The following is a 22,791-nucleotide window of genomic DNA, read 5'->3' on the forward strand; positions in this document are numbered from 1 at the left end:
TAAAATATACTACACACAACTTGCAATGTATATTTCAGTCTCCCCTTCACTAAAACCGTTTATCACCAATCATTCTCCATGGTTGTCCCAGGTATCTTCAAGCCGTGCCACGCGGTGGTTCCCCCCAACATCTACCAGGAGAACTGTGTGTATGACCAGTGTGCTACAGGAGGGGAGACGGTGGCTCTGTGCCAGGCTATAGAGAGTTACGCTGACCTGTGTGCCTTGGCTGGAGTACCCATCGCATGGAGGAACAACACCTTCTGTCGTAAGTCACACACACACACACACCTGTCGTAAGTCACACACACACACACACACACACACACACACACACACACACACACACACACACACACACACACACACACACACACACACACACACACACACACACACACACACACACACACACACACCTGTCGTAAGTCACACACCAAGAAACAATGTTTACAACTTTTCCTTCTGTTGTAACACACACCTGCGTCTTCTCTATGTAAAACACTAGGCCGTGCATCTACTAAGAAACCTGTCAATATACTGTAACATACTGTATCTGTATGTTACCGTATCTGTAACATACTGTATCTGTATGTTATTGTATCTGTATGTTATTGTATCTGTATGTTACCGTATCTGTATGTTACTGTATCTGTATGTTATTGTATCTGTATGTTACTGTATCTATATGTTACTGTATCTGTATGTTACTCTATCTGTATGTTACTGTATATGTATGTTACTGTATCTGTATGTTACTGTATCTGTATGTTACTGTATATGTATGTTACTGTATCTGTAACATACTCTAACTCTATGTTACCGTACCCCCCCCCCTCCCCCCTTTATTGAGATGAACCAACATGTCCTCCATCTCTCTCCCAGCTCTGAAGTGTCTCCCAGGCAGCCACTACGAGCCCTGTGGTAGCGCCTGTCCCTCCAGCTGTCAGAACCCTACTTTCAACTCCACCTGTAACCAGCCCTGTGTAGAGGGGTGTGTGTGTGACCTCGGACTGCTCCTCAGCGGAGACAAGTGTGTCCCACCCAGCCAGTGTGGCTGCACCGACGAGGATAACAACTATAGACCTGTAAGCAAGAGAGTTGCTTACACAGAAGTCAATACGATGCCTGGAACTCGTGGGAATAACATAAACTAGAGTTCAAGTCATCTCATAAACCGTTTGAAATAGTTTAAGTTTGAGCCTCTGTTTCAAATGCACAGCTTAGTTTTTTGCACTCTACATTTGGTAGACTATGTTTAAGGCTAGCTCGTATTGTTGAGGCAGATTTGTATGTCTGTGCATGTCCTAGGTGGGAGACAGTTGGTTCACTGAGCTGGACTGTTCGGAGCGTTGTAGGTGTAACCGTGGCAGCAACATGACCTGTGAGCCATGGCAGTGTAGCCCCGCCCAGGAGTGTAAGGTGTTGGAGGGAGAGCTGGGATGTTTCTCAACAGGTAAATACTACACCCACTGTAGACCTTTAACATCTTTCAAATATCATGTCACTATTATCAGGCTCAGTTGTCTTTTTTCTATATTTCAAAAATGTTACTAGGACAACAAAATATCATTGATAGTTTTTAGCCCATCAAACTCAGCAACACTTTGTGAATTCACTATCTCTGTCCTTTCCATACGTTTGGCTGTGATTTCACTATCTCTGCCCTTTCTATAGGGTTGGCTGTGAATTCACTATCTCTGCCCTTTCTATAGGGTTGGCTGTGAATTCACTATCTCTGTCCTTTCTATAGGTTTGGCTGTGAATTCACTATCTCTGTCCTTTCTATAGGTTTGGCTGTGAATTCACTATCTCTGCCCTTTCTATAGGGTTGGCTGTGAATTCACTATCTCTGCCCTTTCTATAGGGTTGGCTGTGAATTCACTATCTCTGTCCTTTCTATAGGTTTGGCTGTGAATTCACTCTCTCTGCCCTTTCTATAGGTTTGGCTGTGAATTCACTATCTCTGTCCTTTCTATAGGTTTGGCTGTGAATTCATTTTATCTGCCCTTTCTATAGGGTTGGCTGTGAATTCACTATCTCTGTCCTTTCTATAGGGTTGGCTGTGAATTCACTATCTCTGCCCTTTCTATAGGTTTGGCTGTGAATTCACTATCTCTGTCCTTTCTATAGGTTTGGCTGTGTGTCATGTGTCTGGAGATCCTCACTACTACACCTTCGACGCTGTCATGCACACCTTTATGGGTACCTGTACCTACACCCTGGTAGAGGTGAGTAATGTCATCCTCTCCTCCCTCCCTTTAACATCTCCCTCCATCCCTCCCTCCATCCCGTCTTTCTCTCTCTCCCCCATTCATCCCTCCATCCCGTCTCTCTCTCTCTCTCTCTCCCATTCATCCCTCCATCCCGTCTCTCTCTCTCTCTCCCCCATTCATCCCCCCATCCCCGTCTCTCTCTCTCTTCCCCCATTCATCCCCCCATCCCCGTCTCTCTCTCTCTCCCCCCATTCATCCCCCATCCCCGTCTCTCTCTCTCTCTCCCTCCATCCCTCCCTCCATCCCGTCTCTCTCTCTCTCCCCCATTCATCCCTCCATCCCGTCTCTCTCTCTCTCTCTCTCTCTCCCATTCATCCCTCCATCCCGTCTCTCTCTCTCTCCCCCATTCATCCCCCGATCCCCGTCTCTCTCTCTCTCCCCCCATTCATCCCCCCATCCCCGTCTCTCTCTCTCTCTCCCCCATTCATCCCCCCATCCCGTCTCTCTCTCTCTCTCCCCCATTCATCCCCCCATCCCCGTCTCTCTCTCTCTCTCTCCCTCCATCCCTCCCTCCATCCCGTCTCTCTCTCTCTCTCCCCCATTCATCCCCCCATCCCCGTCTCTCTCCCTCCATCCCTCCCCCCATCCCCGTCTCTCTCTCTCTCTCTCCCCCCATTCATCCCCCCATCCCCGTCTCTCTCTCTCCCCCCATTCATCCCCCCATCCCGTCTCTCTCTCTCCCCCCGTTCATCCCCCATCCCCGTCTCTCTCTCTCTCTCTCTCCCCCCATTCATCCCCCCATCCCCGTCTCTCTCTCTCTCTCTCCCCCCCATTCATCCCCCCATCCCCGTCTCTCTCTCTCCCTCCGTTCATCCCCCCATCCCGTCTCTCTCTCTCTCTCCCCCCATTCATCCCCCATCCCCGTCTCTCTCCCTCCATCCATCCCTCCATCCCCGTTTCTTTGTCTTTCTCTCTCTCCCTCCCTCCCTCCCTCCTTCCATCCCTCCCAACCCCTCCCTCCCCATCTCTCTCTCTCTCTCCATCCCAATCTCCCTTTCTCTCTCCCTCCATCCATCCATCCATCCCTCCCTCCCCATCTCTCTCCCACGCTCCCACTGTGTAACCGATCTCTCCCTCCGTCCCCCCATCTGTCTCTTTCGTTCCCTCCCTCTCTCGCTGTCAGGTGTGTAACTCCACCAAGGTAACTCCATTCACCATCGTGGCGAAGAATGAGGAGCGCGGCCAACCAGAGGCGTCTTACGTGCACTCTGTTACAGTCTACCTTCCCAACGCCAACATCACGCTACAGAAGAGCCGCAGAGTTCTGGTGAGATGGAGGGAGGGAGTCCTTGGGGAGTATATATTACTGAGGGAGTCCTTGGGGAGTATATATTACTGAGGGAGTCCTTGGGGAGTATATATTACTGAGGGAGTCCTTGGGGGGAAGTATATATTACTGTGGGAGCCCTTGGGGAGTATATATTACTGAGGGAGTCCATGGGAAGTATATATTACTGAGGGAGTCCTTGAGGAGGAGTACATATTACTGAGGGAGTCCTTGGGGAGTATATATTACTGAGGGAGCCCTTGGGGAGGAGTATATATTACTGAGGGAGTCCTTGGGGAGTATATATTACTGAGGGAGTCCTTGGGGAGTATATATTACTGAGGGAGTCCTTGGGGAGTATATATTACTGAGGGAGTCCTTGGGGAGAAGTATATATTACTGTGGGAGCCCTTGGGGAGTATATATTACTGAAGGAGTCCTTGGGGAGGATATATTACTGAGGGAGTCCTTGGGGAGGATATATTACTGAGGGAGTCCTTGGGGAGTATATATTACTGAGGGAGTCCTTGGGGAGGAGTATATATTACTGAGGGAGTCCTTGGGGAGTATATATTACTGAGGGAGCCCTTGGGGAGTATACATTACTGAGGGAGTCCTTGGGGAGTATATATTACTGAGGGAGTCCTTGGGGAGTATATATTACTGAGGGAGTCCTTGGGGAGTATATATTACTGAGGGGGTCCTTGGGGAGTATATATTACTGAGGGAGCCCTTGGGGAGTATATATTACTGAGGGGGTCCTTGGGGAGTATATATTACTGAGGGAGTCCTTGGGGAGTATATATTACTGAGGGAGTCCTTGGGGAGTATATATTACTGAGGGAGTCCTTGGGGAGTATATATTACTGAGGGAGCCCTTGGGGAGTATATATTACTGAGGGGGTCCTTGGGGAGTATATATTACTGAGGGAGTCCTTGGGGAGTATATATTAATGAGGGAGTCCTTGGGGAGTATATATTACTGAGGGAGTCCTTGGGGAGTATATATTACTGAGGGAGTCCTTGGGGAGTATATATTACCGAGGGAGTCCTTGGGGAGCATATATTACTGAGGGAGTCCTTGGGGAGTATATATTACTGAGGGAGCCCTTGGGGAGTATATATTACTGAGGGAGTCCTTGGGGAGTATATATTACTGAGGGAGTCCTTGGGGAGTATATATTACCGAGGGAGTCCTTGGGGAGTATATATTACCGAGGGAGTCCTTGGGGAGGAGTATATATTACCGAGGGAGTCCTTGGGGAGGAGTATATATTACCGAGGGAGTCCTTGGGGAGTATATATTACCGAGGGAGTCCTTGGGGAGTATATATTACTGAGGGAGTCCTTGGGGAGTATATATTACTGAGGGAGTCCTTGGGGAGTATATATTACTGAGGGAGTCCTTGGGGAGTATATATTACTGAGGGAGCCCTTGGGGAGTATATATTACTGAGGGAGTCCTTGGGGAGTATTTATTACAGAGTGAGTCTTGGGGAGTATATATTACTGTGGGAGCCCTTGGGGAGTATATATTACTGAGGGAGCCCTTGGGGAGGATATATTACTGAGGGAGTCCTTGGGGAGTATATATTACTGAGGGAGTCCTTGGGGAGTATATATTACTGAGGGAGTCCTTGAGGAGTATATATTACTGTTAGCTGTGAATCAGATTTCCCCAGAAAGTACCGCAGTTCTCTGCTTTGTCAAATTGTTTCAGTCAGATAGTAGTCACCGTTATGGTAAGTATTGGTCATTATTAATCGTCAACAATCACTATCCTCTCTATGAAGCTGGCAGGGGAGGCAGAGGAGACAGGGGTGACAGGGGTGACAGGGGTGACAGTGGAGACAGTGGAGACAAGGGAGACAGGGAAGGCTGAGGAGAAGGGAGACAAGGGAGACACGGGAGACACGGGAGGCTGAGGAGACGGGAGACAGGGGAGACAGGGGAGGCTGAGGAGACGGGAGACAAGGGAGACACAGGAGACACGGGAGGCTGAGGAGACGGGAGACAGGGGAGACAGGGGAGGCTGAGGAGACGGGAGACAAGGGAGACACGGGAGACACGGGAGGCTGAGGAGACAGGAGACAAGGGAGGCATGGGAGACACGGGAACCGCCCATGAAAGCTGTGATGGTCTAGTTTGATAAACAATCACCCAGATCCTTATAATGTATTATTAATCACCACTAATAACCTCTTTCTCCCTTCACTCCCCCACCCCTCTATGTCTCCCTCCCCCCTCTCTATCTTTCTCCCTCCCCCTCTCTCCTCTCCAGTTGAACGGGCACAGGGTGCGTACTCCTCTGTCCATCGATGTGGCCGGGGCCAGGGTCTTGAGTAGTGGTGTCTACATTCTACTGGACACTAACTTTGGCCTGAAGGTGAAGTTTGATGGAGTCCATCACCTGGAGATCATCGTCCCTGGAGAGTACTTCAACAAGGTACATCCAACTGGACCCAAACATTATAATGTTACTGTATGATGATGATACATATAATATCATGGTCAAATAAAAAGCTTCTTTCACACAAACATGTATTATGCTGTCTCAAAATATGCACATCTTCAGATCAAAATGATACCGTGAAATGCTTACTTACGAGCCTTTAACCAACAATGCAGAGTTTTTAAAAAGTTATTAATGTGCTAAATAAACTAAAGTAAAATAGTAACACAATAAAATAACAATAACGAGGCTATGGGTAGCGGTACAGAGTCAATGTGCAGGGGTACGTTTTAGTCAAGGTAATTGAGGTAATATGTACATGTAGATAGTGGTGAAGTGACTATGCATAGATAATAAACAGAGAGTAGCAGCAGCGTATGTGAAGAGGTGTGAAGGAATGCGCGTGTGTGTGTGTGTGTGTGTGTGTGTGTGTGTATGTGTGTGTGTGTGTGTGTGTGTGTGTGTGTGTTGGAGTGTCAGTGTAGTATGTGTGAGTGTGTGGTCCAATGACTGTACATGGAGCCTGAGCCAGATAAAACAATAATAAAAAATAAGATTAAAATAAGGGGGTCAATGCTAATAGTCCGGGCAGCCATGTGATGAACTGTTCAGCAGTCAAATGGGGGTAGAAGCTGGAGTGACATGGACACCAGGGGTATGAGTGCTACAGATGTGAGTGCTAGTCATTTAGACAGGTTACCTTGGTGTTGTTGGGCACAGGGACCATGGTGCTCTGCTTGAAACATGTAGGTATTACAGTCTGGGTCAGGAAGAGGTCAAAAATGTAGGTGAAGACACTTGCCAGCTGGTCAGCGTATGCTCTGAGTACGTGTCCTGGTAATCTGTCTAGTAATCTGTCTGGTAATCTGTCCTGGTAATCTGTCCTGGTAATCTGTCTGGTTATCTGTCCTGGTAATCTGTCTGGTAATCTGTCTGGTAATCTGTCTGGTAATCTGTCTGGTAATCTGTCTGGTAATCTTCTCCATTATCTCTTTCTCTCACACTCTCTCTATCTACATCTCGCCAGGTGTGTGGTATGTGTGGTAACTTCAACATGAACACGTCTGATGACAACCTGAAACCAGATGGAAATCCGGCCAAGGACGTGATGGAACTGGGCAACAGCTGGAAGTCAGAGGGAGACTCAGACCCAGGGTCAGTCACCTTGGACCTCTTACCTTAGACCTTTAACCTCTGACCTTATTCATGTGCTACACCTGAAGGAAAAGGATTCATATACAAGAACAAACTCACTTTCCCCCACATTGCTGATATGCAGATATCCATCTCTGTAGATATCCTCTCCTTCCTTTCTCTACCACATACATGGAACTATATTCCACATCAAGTAACTGATGCAAGCAGTACAATTACATTTAAAAAACAGATAAATATACACCTATTGGAACAGCGGGAACTGTGAAGCAACATAAACATAGACAAAAACGCATGCACACACACACACACGATAACATACGCACTATACACACACACACGATAACATACACACTACACACACACACACGATAACATACACACTACACACACACACGGTAACATACACACTATACACACACACACACGATAACATACACACTACACACACACACACGATAACATACACACTACACACACACACGATAACATACACACTATACACACACACACACGATAACATACACACTATACACACACACACACGATAACATACACACTATACACACACACACGATAACATACACACTACACACACACAAGCACATGGATTTTGTGTTGTAGATATGTGGTAGTGGAGTAGTGGCCTGAGGACACACACTTAATGTGTTGTGAATGTATTGTAATGTTTTTTTTAAATGTACTTGGCCAATATACCACGGCTAAGGGCTGTTGTTTAAACACGACGCAACGTGGAGACTCTGGATGCAGCCCTTAGCCGTGGTATATTGGCCGTGTACCACAAACCTCAGAGGTGCCTTATTGCTGCTATAAACTGGTTACCAACGTAATTAGAGCAGTACAAATAAATGTTATACGGTCTGATATACCACGGCTGTCAGCCAATCAGTGTGGCTGTGTGGTTCGAGCCCTGAATGCTGATTGGCTGACAGCATTGTGCCTAAGAACAGCCCTTAGCCGTGGTATATTGGCCATATACCACACCCCCTCGTGCCTTATTGCTTAAATACATACCTCTCTCCTTTCATCTATCTAACCCATTTGTCTCTTTCTCTCTTCATCCCTCCAGGTGCTCGCCAGATGAGCGTCCCAGCATCCACCCCAACTGCACGACAGAAGAAGAGAACCAGTACGAGACCCTGTGTTCTTCTGTTGTCCTCGGAGACAAGTTCAAGCCCTGCCACTCTTTACTGTCCCCAGAGGCTTTCCTAGGGAACTGTGTGTATGACATGTGTGAATACGACGGCATGCAGGCCACACTGTGTGATAACGTGGAAGCATATGCCCAAGCCTGTCAGTCAGCCGGGGTCACCATCAGCTGGAGGAACAATACATTCTGTCGTAAGTGAAGAGGGGAAGAGGGAGGAGAGGACAGAGGGGAGGTTGCGAGAGAGAGGGGAAGAGGGAGGAGAGGGCAGAGGGGAGGTTGAGAGAGAGGGGAAGAAGGAGGAGAGGTGGGAGGGGAGGTGGAGAGAGAGGGGAAGAAGGAGGAGAGGTGGGAGGGGAGGTGGAGAGAGAGGGGAAGAGGGAGGAGAGGTGGGAGGGGAGGTGGAGAGAGAGGGGAAGCGGGAGGAGAGGGCAGAGGGGAGGTTGAGAGAGAGGGGAAGAGGGAGGAGAGGTGGGAGGGGAGGTGGAGAGAGAGGGGAAGAGGGAGGAGAGGGCAGAGGGGAGGTTGAGAGAGAGGGGAAGAGGGAGGAGAGGTGGGAGGGGAGGTGGAGACAGAGGGGAAGAGGGAGGAGAGGAGGGAGGGGAGGTGGAGAGAGGGGAAGAGGGAGGAGAGGTGTGAGGGGAGGTGGAGAGAGAGGAGAAGAGGGAAGAGAGGAGGGAGGGGAGGTGGAGAGAGGGGAAGAGGGAGGAGAGGTGTGAGGGGAGGTGGAGAGAGAGGGGAAGAATGAGGAGAGGTGGAGAGAGAGGGGAAGAGGGAGGAGAGGTGGAGAGAGAGGGGGAGGGAAATGGGAGGGAGAGAGGGATGAAGAAAGTAAGAAAGAGAGGGTGAAGAGAGTGATAGAAAATGAGTGAAATCATCCCATACAGTATATTATGTACCAAGAATATATTGAACCAACGTCATGTGTTGTGTTCTGGTTGTCTTCTAACCTCTCTCTCCCCCCTCCTCTCGCTCTCCCAGCCCTGCCGTGCCCCCCCAATAGCCACTATTCTGACTGCACGGCCCCCTGCCCCCCCACCTGCTCTGACCTGTTCCCCACGCTCTGCCACCTGCCCTCTACCACCTGCGTCGAGGGGTGCCAGTGTGACGCAGGGTTTGTCCTCAGTGATGTGCAGTGTGTTCCTCTGGCCAAGTGTGGCTGTGTGGACAAAGTGGGAGAGTACCATGATGTGAGTCTGATTGGTACACACACACACACACTCACACACAGTGAGTGCCAAAAGATCCTATCATCATCGTTTTTGTTACTGACACACTCCTAAAATCAACAGTCAGTCATAATCCTGACGTGTGTGTTCCAGGTGGGTGACTCGTGGTTGACTGACCACTGTGATGGCCAGTGTACCTGTAACCTGGGAGGCTCCATAACCTGCTCAGATGTTAAATGTCCCGACAATTCTGTCTGCATTCTGGACAAATATGGAGAACTCTACTGCAAACCTGAGAGTAAGTCTCTCAATTCTACTCCCAATATTGGCAATATTACCTCTAATTCCACTAGTAGTACTAGTAGATACTATTACAGATACTAATACTCAATACTCACACAAACCTTGGCCGGCTAATAGCCTATATTATCTTGCTGTATGATTCTAATGTTTCTACCTGCTCATACAGCTTTCTCTTCCCCTTTTCCCTCCCACCCCCTCTCCAGAGTTCAACAGGTGCAATATCCACGGTGACCCCCACTACCGTACGTTCGATGGGCTCACCCACCACTTCCAGGGCCCCTACACCTACACCCTGACCCAGGGTCACGACCTCCCCAGCTCACTGGTCGATCTGCAGGTACGGGGGAAGAATGTCCGTCGTGGTGGCAGCAGGAAGGTCTCCTACCTGGATGAGGTGTATGTCGATGTCTACGGAGTCAGCATCCGCTTCCTGCAGAAGAAAGTAGTACTGGTGAGTTGGATGGAACAACATACTGTATTTACAGTGGATGGAACAACATACTGTATTTAGAGTGGATGGAACAACATACTGTATTTACAGTGAATGGAAGAACATACTGTATTTACAGTGAATGGAAGAACATACTGTATTTACAGTGAATGGAAGAACATACTGTATTTAGAGTGAATGGAAGAACATACTGTATTTACAGTGAATGGAAGAACATACTGTATTTAGAGTGAATGGAAGAACATACTGTATTTACAGTGACTGGAAGAACATACTGTATTTACAGTGAATGGAAGAACATACTGTATTTACAGTGAATGGAAGAACATACTGTATTTAGAGTGGATGGAACAACATACTGTATTTTCAGTGAATGGAAGAACATACTGTATTTAGAGTGAATGGAAGAACATACTGTATTTACAGTGAATGGAACAACATACTGTATTTACAGTGAATGGAACAACATACTGTATTTAGAGTGAATGGAAGAACATACTGTATTTACAGTGAATGGAAGAACATACTGTATTTACAGTGAATGGAAGAACATACTGTATTTAGAGTGAATGGAAGAACATACTGTATTTAGAGTGAATGGAAGAACATACTGTATTTAGAGTGAATGGAAGAACATACTGTATTTAGAGTGAATGGAAGAACATACTGTATTTAGAGTGAATGGAAGAACATACTGTATTTACAGTGAATGGAAGAACATACTGTATTTAGAGTGAATGGAAGAACATACTGTATTTAGAGTGAATGGAAGAACATACTGTATTTAGAGTGAATGGAAGAACATACTGTATTTACAGTGAATGGAAGAACATACTGTATTTAGAGTGAATGGAATAACATACTGTATTTACAGTGAATGGAACAACATACTGTATTTAGAGTGAATGGAATAACATACTGTATTTACAGTGAATGGAAGAACATACTGTATTTACAGTGAATGGAACAACATACTGTATTTAGAGTGAATGGAATAACATACTGTATTTACAGTGAATGGAAGAGGAGATGGAGATTTTCATTTGCATGTGCTGGGTTGTTATTACATAGAGACATTATGTTTTCCAAATGGGGGTTTGAGACCCACTAGTGGATCATATCTGATGCATATGAAGGTTTAAAACGGTTCGGATCATCTGTAGAGCCACAACACCAATATAAAACACTTCTAATCTAATCACGTCCGTTCTCTCTGTAGGTGAACGGTGAGCGTGTGGCTCCTCCTCTCAGTCCTAGAGGCGGCCTGACCATCACGATAAACTCGAAGAACGTCCAGCTGGTCGCCGACTTCGGCATGACCGTACGCTTCGACGGCAAGCAGCACGGAGGTGAGAGACGAGAAAGGGCTGGCACCAATTAGTCAGTCACTCCTCCCTCCCTCCCTCCCTCACTCACTCACTCACTCACTCACTCACTCACTCACTCACTCACTCACTCACTCACTCACTCCCTCACTCACTCCCTAACTCACTCACTCACTCACTCACTCTTTCCCTCCCTCCCTCCCTCCCTCCCTCCCTCCCTCCCTCCCTCCCTCCCTCCCTCTTTAACAGAGGTGATCCTACCCAGTACGTACAGAGACAGGGTGAGGGGTCTGTGTGGGAACTATGATGGGGTCTCCAGGAATGAGTACATGAAACCAGATGGAACCGTGACGCGGAACCTTGAAGAGTTTGGAAGTAGCTGGAGGGTGACTGACAGGCAGGAGGCGGAGCAAGTGACATCAGAACTCCCCAAGATGGTGCACCTGCACAGGTGAGAGGGGATCACTGGATTATGTATAAACAATGTAAACACATTTCCTTCATTAGCTTATTTGTTGGTTCATGAATTCATACATTCATAATCTACTGTATTTATAAACACAGCCAACAGTGTGTTTAGATGATTGAGTGTACATACAGTGCATTCGGAAAGTATTCAGACCCCTTAACTTTTTCTACTTTTTGTTACGTTAAAGCCTTATTCTAAAATTGATTAAATATTTTTTTCCCCTCATCAATCTAAACACAATACCCCATAATGACAAAGCAAAAACAGGGTTTTGGAAATGTTTTCAATTTTATAAAAATGTTTAAACTGAAATATCAACCTCTCCTCCACCTCTTCACCCTCCCTAGGCGTGATGTGGAGACCGACCCAGAGACAGGCTTTGAGACAGCAGGTTGTACTGACGCTCAGCTGGCTGAGTTCAAGGGTATTAAACAGTGTGGAGCCATATCAGACCCTACAGGACACTTCGCTGCCTGCCATGCATCACTACTGCCCCACAGCTTCCAGCAGTGAGTAGAGACAGAGAGAGACAGAGACAGAGAGACAGAGAGAGGGAGAGACAGAGAGACAGAGAGACAGAGAGAGGGAGACAGAGAGACATAGAGAGGGAGAGACAGAGAGACAGAGAGAGGGAGAGACAGAGAGATAGAGACAGAGAGAGGGAGAGACAGAGAGACAGAGAGAGGGAGAGACAGAGATAGAGACAGAGACAGAGAGACAGAGAGACAGAGAGAGGGAGAGACAGAGAGATAGAGACAGAGACAGAGAGACAGAGAGAGGGAGAGACAGAGAGACAGAGAGACAGAGACAGAGAGACAGAGAGAGATAGAGAGAGAGAGAGAGAGAGAGACAGAGACATAGAAGGACAGAGAGACAGAGACAAAGAGACAAAGAGACAGAGAGACAGAGAGATAGAGAGACAGAGAGACAGAGAGACAGAGAGACAGAGAGACAGAGAGACAGAGAGACAGAGACAGAGAGAGAGACCGAGAGACAAAGAGACATAGAGACAGAGAGATAGAGAGAGACAGAGAGATAGAGACAGAGAGACAGAGAGATAGAGACAGAGAGATAGAGATACAGAGAGACAGAGAGACAGAGAGACAGAGAGACAGAGAGAGGGAGAGACAGAGAGACAGAGAGAGGGAGAGACAGAGAGATAGAGACAGAGAGAGGGAGAGACAGAGAGACAGAGAGACAGAGGGACAGAGAGACAGAGACAGAGAGACAGAGACAGAGAGACAGAGAGACAGAGAGACAGAGAGACAGAGAGAGAGAGAGACAGAGACAGAGAGAGACAGACAGAGAGAGACAGAGAGAGACAGAGAGACAAAGAGACAAAGAGACATAGATAGAGACAGAGAGACAGAGAGACAGAGAGACAGAGAGACAGAGAGACAGAGAGACAAAGAGACAAAGAGACAAAGAGACAAAGAGACAAAGAGACAAAGAGACAAAGAGACCGAGAGACAGAGAGACAGAGAGACAAAGAGACAGAGAGATATAGAGATAGAGAGAGACAGAGAGATAGAGACAGAGACAGAGATACAGAGACACAGAGAGACAGAGAGACAGAGATACAGAGAGAGAGAGAGGGAGAGAGAAGTTGTTTGTGTGTGTGTGTGTGTTGGGGGGGCTCGGTTCCAGGTACACACAAGTCATAAGTTTGACCCTGTTTATCAAGAGTGTATAGATGTATCTGAAGTATATTGTGGACTCAACGTCTCGTGGGTGTTCTTCCAGGGACTGTTTGTTTGACCTGTGTGCGGATCAGGAAACCGACTCCCTGCGTTGTGACAGTTATGAGGTGTACGCCCTGGCCTGCCAAGAGGCTGGAGTTAAACTGGGCAACTGGAGACAACAGCTGGGCTGTGGTAAGATATACAGACAGACAGACACACAGACAGACACACAGACACACAGACACGCAGACACACAGACACACAGACAGATATGCTATTATACACACACAAATGCACACATTTACACTCAAACATGCAGACATAGTCTCACATGTGTGCATGCACACACACGCTCACTTGTTCCCTTCCCCCTCCTGCTCTCTCACTCTCCCCCTTCTCTCTCCCTTCCCTCTCCCTTCCCTCTCTCTCCCCATTCCAGTCCTGAGCTGTGTAGCCAACAGTGCCTACTCTGAGTGTATGACCCCTTGCCCTGCCTCCTGCGCTGATCTGGCCGCGCCCTCCGAGTGTGACTTCACTGCCTGTGTTGAGGGGTGCCAGTGTTCCCCAGGATTCACCATGAGCGGAGGCATCTGTGTTCCCTACAGCGAGTGTGGCTGCACCTACCTGGATAGATACTACCCTGTGAGTTAATATATTAAAATAGAGTAGAATATAGTAAAAATGCAGTAAAACTTAGTACAGAAGGATACAGCGAGTGTGGTTACACCTACCTGGACCAGTACTTCCTGGTGGGGTCATTAAGCAATAAGGCCTGATGAAGTGTGGTATATGGCCATTATACCACGGCTAAGGGCTGTTCTTAGGCACGGTGTAATGCGGATTGCCTACGTACAGCCATTAGCCGTGGTATAATGGCCACATACCACAAACCCCCCTTGGTGCCTTATTGCTATTATAAACTGGTTATCAACGTCATTAGAAAAGTTAAAAGTTATGTTTTGTCATAGCCATGGTCTACAGTCTGATATACCACGGCTTTCAACCAGTCAGTATTCAGGCCTCAAACCACTCGGTTTATAATATACAATAAGAAATTAATACTGTAGTGCAGTCAGTTGTTGAGATGAGACACAAAATCTGATGACTAAAGTGAATTTAAGAACTGGTGTTGAGACAGGATTGTATGATGTATAACTGTCTCTTTCCCCCTACTTTTCTCTCTCTCTCCCCCCCCCCCCCCATATCGACCCCTATCCCTCCATCCCTCCATTCCATTCCTCCATTCCCTTCCTCCCCCAGCTTAAAGAGAGGTTTGTGACAGAGGACTGTGCCCTGTCCTGTGAGAGTACGCCCTCGGGCGCCGTGTGCCAACCTAAAGGCTGTTCCGACACACACGTCTGTACTATCTTCAACTTCACACGTGACTGCTACAAAAGTAAGTGTGTTGCTACTGATCATGCGTTCGTGCCCAAGTAGTTACAATAAGAACAACGTGAGTGTGCAAAACGAACTGCAATGCCTTCGATAACAGACTTACCCCTCCACGTTCTCTCGCTCCCACCTCTCGCTCTCGATCTCTCTCTCTCTCTCCCTCTCTCTGTTCCCCTCCCCATCCCCTCCCTCTCTCCCCCCTCTCCCTCTCTCTCTTTGTTCCCCTCCCTCTATATCTCCCCTCCCCCTTCTCAGAGAGCCCGTGTCTGAGTGACCCCTGTCTGAACAACGGTACATGCTCTGAGATTACAGTAGATGTATTCAGCTGTCAGTGTCCAGAGGGTTTTGAGGGCAACCTGTGTGAGATTGAGAAGACGGATACCAGCGGAGGCCTGGGTACGTGACTAACTGGAGCTAACACTATATTCTACTGTACTTTACTGTACTGTATTATACTGTACTATACTCAGTGGTGTAAAGTATTTAAGTAAAAAATACTTTAAAGTACTACTTAAGTCGTTTTTTGGGGTATCTGTACTTTACTATTTATACTTTTACTTTACCACATTTCCAAAGAAAATAAAATACTTTCTACTTCATATATTTTCCCTGACACCTAAAAGTACTCGTTACATTTTGAATTCTTAGCATGACAGGAAAATCGTCCAATTCACACACTTATCAAGAGAACATCCCTGGTCATCCCTACTGCCTCTGATCTGGAGGATAATGTCTGAGTGTTCGAGTGTGTCCCTGGCCATCCATACATTTTAAAAACAAGAAAATGGTGCCATCTGTTTTGCTTAATATAAGGAATTTGAAATGATTTATACTTTTATTTTTACTTTGATACTTAAATATATTTCAGCAATTACATTTTCTTTTGATACTTTCTATTAAGGTATCTATACTTTTACGCAGACAATGGGTACTTTTTCCACCACTGACTATACTGTACTCTACTATACAGTACTATAATGTACTCTACTATACAGTACTCTACTATACTGTACTATACTGTACTCTACTATACTGTGCTCTCCTATACAGCACTATACTGTACTCTCCTATACTGTACTCTCCTATACTGTACTATACTATACTGTACCATACTGTACTGTACTCTCCTATACTGTACTGTACTATACTGTACTATACTATACTGTACTATACTGTACTATACTGTACTCTACTATACTGTACTCCACTATACTGTACTATACTGTACTCTACTATACTGTACTATGCTATACTATACTCTACTATACTGTACTCTACTATACTGTACTGTACTATACTGTACTATACTGTACTCTACTATACTGTACTCTACCATACTGTACTGTACTCTACTATACTGTACTATACTATACTGTACTATAATGTACTATACTGTACTATACTGTACTCTACTGTACTATACTGTACTCTACTGTACTGTACTCTCCTATACTGTGCTCTACTATACTATACTGTACTCTACTATACTGTACTATACTGTATTCTACTATACTGTACTATACTGTACTATATTGTATTCTACTATACTGTACTATACTGTACTATACTATACTCTATTTTACTATACTCTACTATACTGTACTATACTGTATTCTACTATACTGTACTATACTGTATTGTACTATACTGTACTATACTGTACTATACTGTACTGTGCTATACTCTACTATACTGTACTATACTGTACTATACTGTATTCTACTATACTGTACTATACTGTATTCTACTATACTGTACTCTACTCTACTCTACTGTACTATACTGTATTCTACTATACTGTACTCTACTCTACTCTACTGTACTATACTGTATTCTACTATACTGTACTCTACTCTACTCTACTGTACTATACTGTATTCTACTATACTGTACTATACTGTATTCTACTATACTGTACTGTGCTGTACTCTATTATGTTAATACTTGTTGAGACATATAGCGTTGTTGCAACTGTCTTCTTCTTCATTGTCCCCCAGATAAGAACACAATCATATTCATCGCAGTCCTGGTGCCTCTGGGAATCATCATCATAGCACTGATCTGTGTGTTATGCTACAAATGCTGTAGAAAGTAAGTACTGTTCAGCAACCACTAAAACACAACATCGGTCTGTTTATCTCAGTCCTGAGTCCTATCTGCACAGTCAACATGAAATAACCAAATATCAAATTGATCTCAATCCTGACAGTTGATTTTATTCATCAGTGTATAAGACAGAAAAGGCCTTGTTGGTACAGTATATTTTTCCACTGTGAATAGACGGTAACTCTAAACCGTTTTGTGTTTACAGGAACAAAGAAAATAAGTATTATTGTGACAGCACCGATTCAAGTAAGTGCCTGTGTCTATCTTGCTTAAAATGTATATATATTTTTACTTTCACTTGCATTCATTTTTAACCTGCTTAGCCACTATTATAGTAATAATATACTTCTTAGCTCATATTATCCCAGTAAAACCAGACCAAGGATTTAGACGGGGAGGATTAGGTGAACATAAAATAGGATAAATAGAACGGATATTCCCTGTTCAGGCCTAGGATGCTATAATGGGTGGACTGGTGGCCATTTTGACTGAGTAAATTATTTCAAGTCGATTATTTTGACACAGAACATGGGAAGCCAGCGAAAGAGAAAAGCAGGAGAAAAACACCTGCCCCACCTATTCAGCTCATTTATTGCAGAGGCAAGTGAAACTTGTGTTGATGTGTTATAATTTTAAAACTTTAAACCCACTGAAATGATACAAACAAGTTTTGCATTTTTTTGTCATTTAGTAGACGCTCTTATCCAGAGAAACTTACAGAGAAACATTTTATTACTTTTATCGTACTGGTCCTCCATGGGAATCGAACCCACATCCCTGGCGTTGCAAGCTACCAACTGAGCCACACGGGACCATACTAACCTTAACCTAACCCTTGTTCCTAAATTTAAACCTTCATTCATTTTCACCCCTATGCCTAAACTTAAAGAGGCATGAAAACAACCTAGTTCTTTTTTTTTTAAACCTCCCGTTTCAGACTCGACGTGGCTCATACATGATAATAAACCCCCTGCTGTCCTCTCCCAGCGGAAAAAGGCACAGAGTCCTTACATTCTAACCTGGCATCATTTAGTGGAGGAGATACACGCTAGCCTCGTGTGCACTCTGAAGCGAGTGGGATTGCCTGTGTCCATGCGCTAACCATTAATTATTTTGATAACAGGGAAAATACATTGAATACATCGATCAAAACCATGCATTGTAAGTTTGACAAAACATTTTAAATTAGAGGATAGACCTCTGTAGTTGGTTAATTTCTCTTTCAATCGGCTGCATTTCTCTGGAAACCAAGCAGAAAATGACTATTGGCATATACATTACTCTTACAGAATTTCCACGTGGGTGACGATATTGAAAATGTAATCAAAGCCTATTGGATGATCATTTGTTTTTAACCAGGACAGAAGAGTTTAGAACGGACTTTTTCCGACATAACATAGGTACAGCAGGTCCCCTTATTGTATGGGACACTTTTAAATGTTCCTTTTTGAGGCCATTCAATTCAATACTCATATTTAAAACAAAAGCAATTTAGGTCCAAATAATTCATATTAACAAAGGAAGTAGAGGGACTGACAGTACAGTTAGATTGCAATAAAAACAGTACCATAGAGGCACAGAATACATTAGAGGAAAAACACAAATAAATGGAAGAATTTATTCAAGAAAGATCAAGTGTAATATATTATACAAATAATGCAAACTGGATGGAATATGGGAGAAAATGCACCAAACATTTTTTTAAATCTTCAACATAGAAATACTATAGAATTTTTTTTACTGCAACCTCCCAAGTGGCACGCTTGAGGCGTCATTACTCAGATACTCAACAAGGTCTGATTTCATCATTACTGAAACAGGACCCAAGTGGTAAATAAAGACTTAGTCCATTTTTTAAAATCTAGCAAAATGCATAGCTGGAATAGAATGAAAAAGCTATTGTTGGATATTATTCAGCCTAATCAGACAGTTTTTTTTACATGGACGATACATTGGAGATAATATAAGACACTGGAAACAAACACTATGAAACATCTGGGAAACCAGGCATTGTATTCATAGCTGACTTTAAAAAGGCTTTTGATAAAGTACGACTGGAATGTATATATAAATGCCTGGAATATTTCAATTTTGGAGAATCTTTAATACAATTGATTAAAGTTATGTCTAGTAACCCTAGTTGTAAAATAGTAAATAACAACCAAAATAATAAACAACAACCAAATTATGATAACTCTATTTAAGCAATAAGGCCAGAGAAGGTGTGGTATATGGCCAATATACCATAGCAAAGGGCTGTTCTTCGGCACGAGTGCCTGGGCAGAGCCCTTAGCCGTGGTGTATTGGCCATATACCACAAACCCCCAAGGTGCCTTATTGCTATTATAAACTGGTTACCAAAGTAATTCGAGCAGTAAAAATAAATGTTATGTCATACCAATGGTATACGGTCTGATATACCACAGCTGTCAGCCAATCAGCATTCAGGGGCTCGAACCATCCCAGTTTATAATGCGTATTGGATCACACAAAAAATACAACTTTTACATTACCGTGTACTTTACCAACAAAATGGTCTGATGGTAAAGTGGACGTACTCGGTATTCATATCCCTAAAGAAATCAAGGATATCGCTACAATACATTTTTATAGAATGTTAGCAAAAATAGATAAAATCTTGCTACCATGGAAAGGTAAATACCCCCTATTTGTGGAAAAATCACCCTGATTAACTCTTTAGTCATGTCCCAGTTTCCCCTGGTGAACTCTTTAGTCATATCCCAGTTTACCCTGACTAACTCCTTAGTTACATCCCAGTTTACCCTGACTAACTCCTTAGTTACATCCCAGTTTACCCTGACTAACTCCTTAGTTACATCCCAGATGACCTTTTTTCTTCTGGTCTTGCCTACACCTAGCGTCTTGTTTTTAAAAAAAAATGATATCAGCAATAAAATGTTGTATTTTATTTGGAACGGCAAGACAGACGAAATTTACCTGGTCTATTTAGATAATGAACATGAATTCAGAGGGCAGAAATGATTCAATATTAAACAATTAGACGTCTCACTAAAGGCTTCAGTCATTTATTTATTTATTATTTATTTATTTCACCTTATTTAACATGGTAGGCCAGTTGAGAACACCTTTATTTAACCAGGTAGGCCAGTTGAGAACAAGCTCTCATTTGCAACTGCGACCTGAACAAGATAAAGCAAAGCAGTGTGACACAAACAACACAGAGTTACACATGACATAAACAAACATACAGTCAATAACACAATAGAAAAATCTATATACAGTGTGTGTAAATGTAGTAAGATTAGGGAGGTAAGGCAATAAATAGGCCATAGTGGTGAAATAATTACAATTTAGCATTAACACTAGATAGATATTTACAGATGGGCTGTGTACAGGTGCATTGATACAAAGGTTATACTTAAATCTGAACTGGTTCTCTAGCAGATTAGTAAGAATGTCTCATCCCATGTTCAAGAACGGCCTTTTTCCCGTTATCCAGATTACAACCTCTCGCTTTTGGTTATTTGAAAATGAAATAATCCCCAAAATATCACTTTTTTTTAAACAAGACAGAAAATTGGTTGCAATTTCACTTTAATCCACCAGAAATGACAGAACAAATATAACAACAAATATTATGCTTAAACTCAAATATACTAATTGATTAAAAAAAAATGTAAAAACTATATTTTTGGAATAAAAAATAAATAAATGGTATAATCTTTGTAAATGATATCATAAATAGGACTGGTGGAGTTACGTCACACATGCAGCTAACAGACATATACATTGATGGAAGCCACAATCTATCTGCAATATTAAAGCTGATCAGCACAGCATTGTCCAATGAGGTTGTGGGGTGAGCCCAAGCATGTGTATGTCTTTGAACAGCTGCAGGGGTTCGACAGCAATTACATGATAACGCTTTGTGCTTTCAGAACTACTGGCTAAAAAATATATAACATTTATGGAGAGCCTCTTTAAGTTGTGTTCTGTGGGTCAAATATACACTTTCTTAATTCTATGAATCGATGATCAGGAGGGAAATTGTGAAATCAATGCTACTTTTAAAAAGACGTGCTTCAGTTTACACTCTTGAAAAGGTATTCTTTCACTAGATTGCATGACAATTAGGTCGCCCTCTAGCTTTCCAAACTAATCCCTTGATCACCTTAGTGACCTGACTAGGAGAAACACCTGGACCGAACTAATGTCATAAAAACAACAAATTAATAAATGTTGCACCTCTTCTTCCCCTCTCTCTCTCATCTCTCCTTTTCCTTCTCCCTCTCTCTGTCTCATCTCTCCTTTTCCTTCTCCCTCTCTCTGTTTCATCTCTCCTTTTCCTTCTCCCTCTCTCTGTCTCATCTCTCATTTTCCTTCTCCCTCACTCATAATTCTATCAATTGAATTTCTACTAGGCACCCAGTACAACATGCATCTTAAGGACAGCAACGTCAAATACGACAACTTCAGCAACAATGAGAAGAACGCAAGCAACAATGTGACTCCCATGTAGCTGGAGAGAGAGAGAGAGAGAGAGAGAGAGAGAGAGAGAGAGAGAACTCAAGAGTTCCATGTTTACTGGCAGATGAATGTACGGAGGTCACACACAAACACAAGCTAGACCCTAACAGTGGCATGATACTCAATAATAATACATGTCATTTAGCAGATGCGTGCATACAATTATACAACTTTTTTTTTTTTGCAAATGGGTGGCCCCAGGAATCAAACCCACTATCCTGGCATTGTAAGAGCCATGCTCTACCAACTGATCTACAGAGGACCACTCTGTAAATCCAGTAAAATGCTGACAAGTTTACTTTAAAATGCATTTTAAAATGCACACAAATTCATAACAGTCCGTAACGTCAATGTTAAATATTTGTCCCGATATTATTTGTAGAATTTGTGAATATTGTCATTATATTACCTGCTTTTATTAATGTATTCATGCTTTTGTTGTTGTAATTTGATCATGTGTGAAATATGAGATGTCAGAAAAGATCCAAGGAAAAGTGAAATTATTAAATGCCTAAAGTGCCTAAGATGTTATTGATTGAATTAAATTATGTTGCTGCAAGCATAAAATATTCTTTTTTTTTTACACACACACACACAAACACACACACACACACACACACACACACACGAACGGCATGTATACAAGCCCAATCCCTCCAATTGCCTTTCTTCATTCAGCAAGTGCATACTAGGAGTGACCAAAAACAAAACAAATGACAGAGCCCCTTTGGGGTCATGGTGGAAGGAAAAAAACAGCCAGGCTAATCCGTTCCTTTTGTTTTTGTATTAATTCCCCCCCAAAAAATGTATTAGTTCCCTCTGTTTTTATCCTTTCTTCCAATTTTTTTATTCATTCCCTCAGTTTTTTTACCCATTCCCTCAGATATTTTATTTGTTCCCTCTGTTTTTTTTATAAGCTACTCCTGATCTTGTGGATTTATGCAGCCCATCTTTATGGCATTATCCCATAAAGAATAATAAGGAAAGCATCCCTATATAGTTCCCATTGAAGCGTCTGTGAGCACACAGGCAGACCCATTTTGAGGCAATCTCCATTTTGAAGTAGT

The 22,791-nt window shown here is 43.8% G+C and overlaps 1 protein-coding gene across 9 annotated transcripts in view; it reads left to right on the forward strand.

The window, feature by feature from the left end:
- LOC110531469 (IgGFc-binding protein) overlaps positions 1–22,245 on the forward strand; it is an 86,091-nt gene extending 63,846 nt beyond the window's left edge. For 8 of the 9 annotated variants that reach the window (XM_036987340.1, XM_036987347.1, XM_036987341.1 and 5 more), the window contains exons 102-122: positions 92–268; positions 886–1,088; positions 1,312–1,456; positions 2,134–2,231; positions 3,400–3,543; positions 5,825–5,989; positions 7,023–7,150; positions 8,241–8,512; positions 9,300–9,508; positions 9,641–9,785; positions 9,994–10,241; positions 11,461–11,590; positions 11,816–12,017; positions 12,383–12,544; positions 13,779–13,909; positions 14,157–14,359; positions 14,978–15,113; positions 15,365–15,505; positions 17,107–17,200; positions 17,421–17,461; positions 21,619–22,245. In XM_036987340.1, coding sequence (XP_036843235.1) covers positions 92–268; positions 886–1,088; positions 1,312–1,456; positions 2,134–2,231; positions 3,400–3,543; positions 5,825–5,989; positions 7,023–7,150; positions 8,241–8,512; positions 9,300–9,508; positions 9,641–9,785; positions 9,994–10,241; positions 11,461–11,590; positions 11,816–12,017; positions 12,383–12,544; positions 13,779–13,909; positions 14,157–14,359; positions 14,978–15,113; positions 15,365–15,505; positions 17,107–17,200; positions 17,421–17,461; positions 21,619–21,716 — 3,272 coding nt within the window. In that variant the 3' untranslated portion in view covers positions 21,717–22,245. Of the gene's footprint in view, positions 1–91; positions 269–885; positions 1,089–1,311; positions 1,457–2,133; positions 2,232–3,399; positions 3,544–5,824; positions 5,990–7,022; positions 7,151–8,240; positions 8,513–9,299; positions 9,509–9,640; positions 9,786–9,993; positions 10,242–11,460; positions 11,591–11,815; positions 12,018–12,382; positions 12,545–13,778; positions 13,910–14,156; positions 14,360–14,977; positions 15,114–15,364; positions 15,506–17,106; positions 17,201–17,420; positions 17,462–17,740; positions 18,372–21,618 lie in introns of those variants that run through there. The other variant, XM_036987348.1, reaches the window with a different exon arrangement.
- Positions 22,246–22,791: the final 546 nt, after the last annotated feature.

Source organism: Oncorhynchus mykiss, chromosome 9 (genome assembly GCF_013265735.2).
Source record: "Oncorhynchus mykiss isolate Arlee chromosome 9, USDA_OmykA_1.1, whole genome shotgun sequence".
NCBI lineage: Eukaryota > Metazoa > Chordata > Actinopteri > Salmoniformes > Salmonidae > Oncorhynchus > Oncorhynchus mykiss.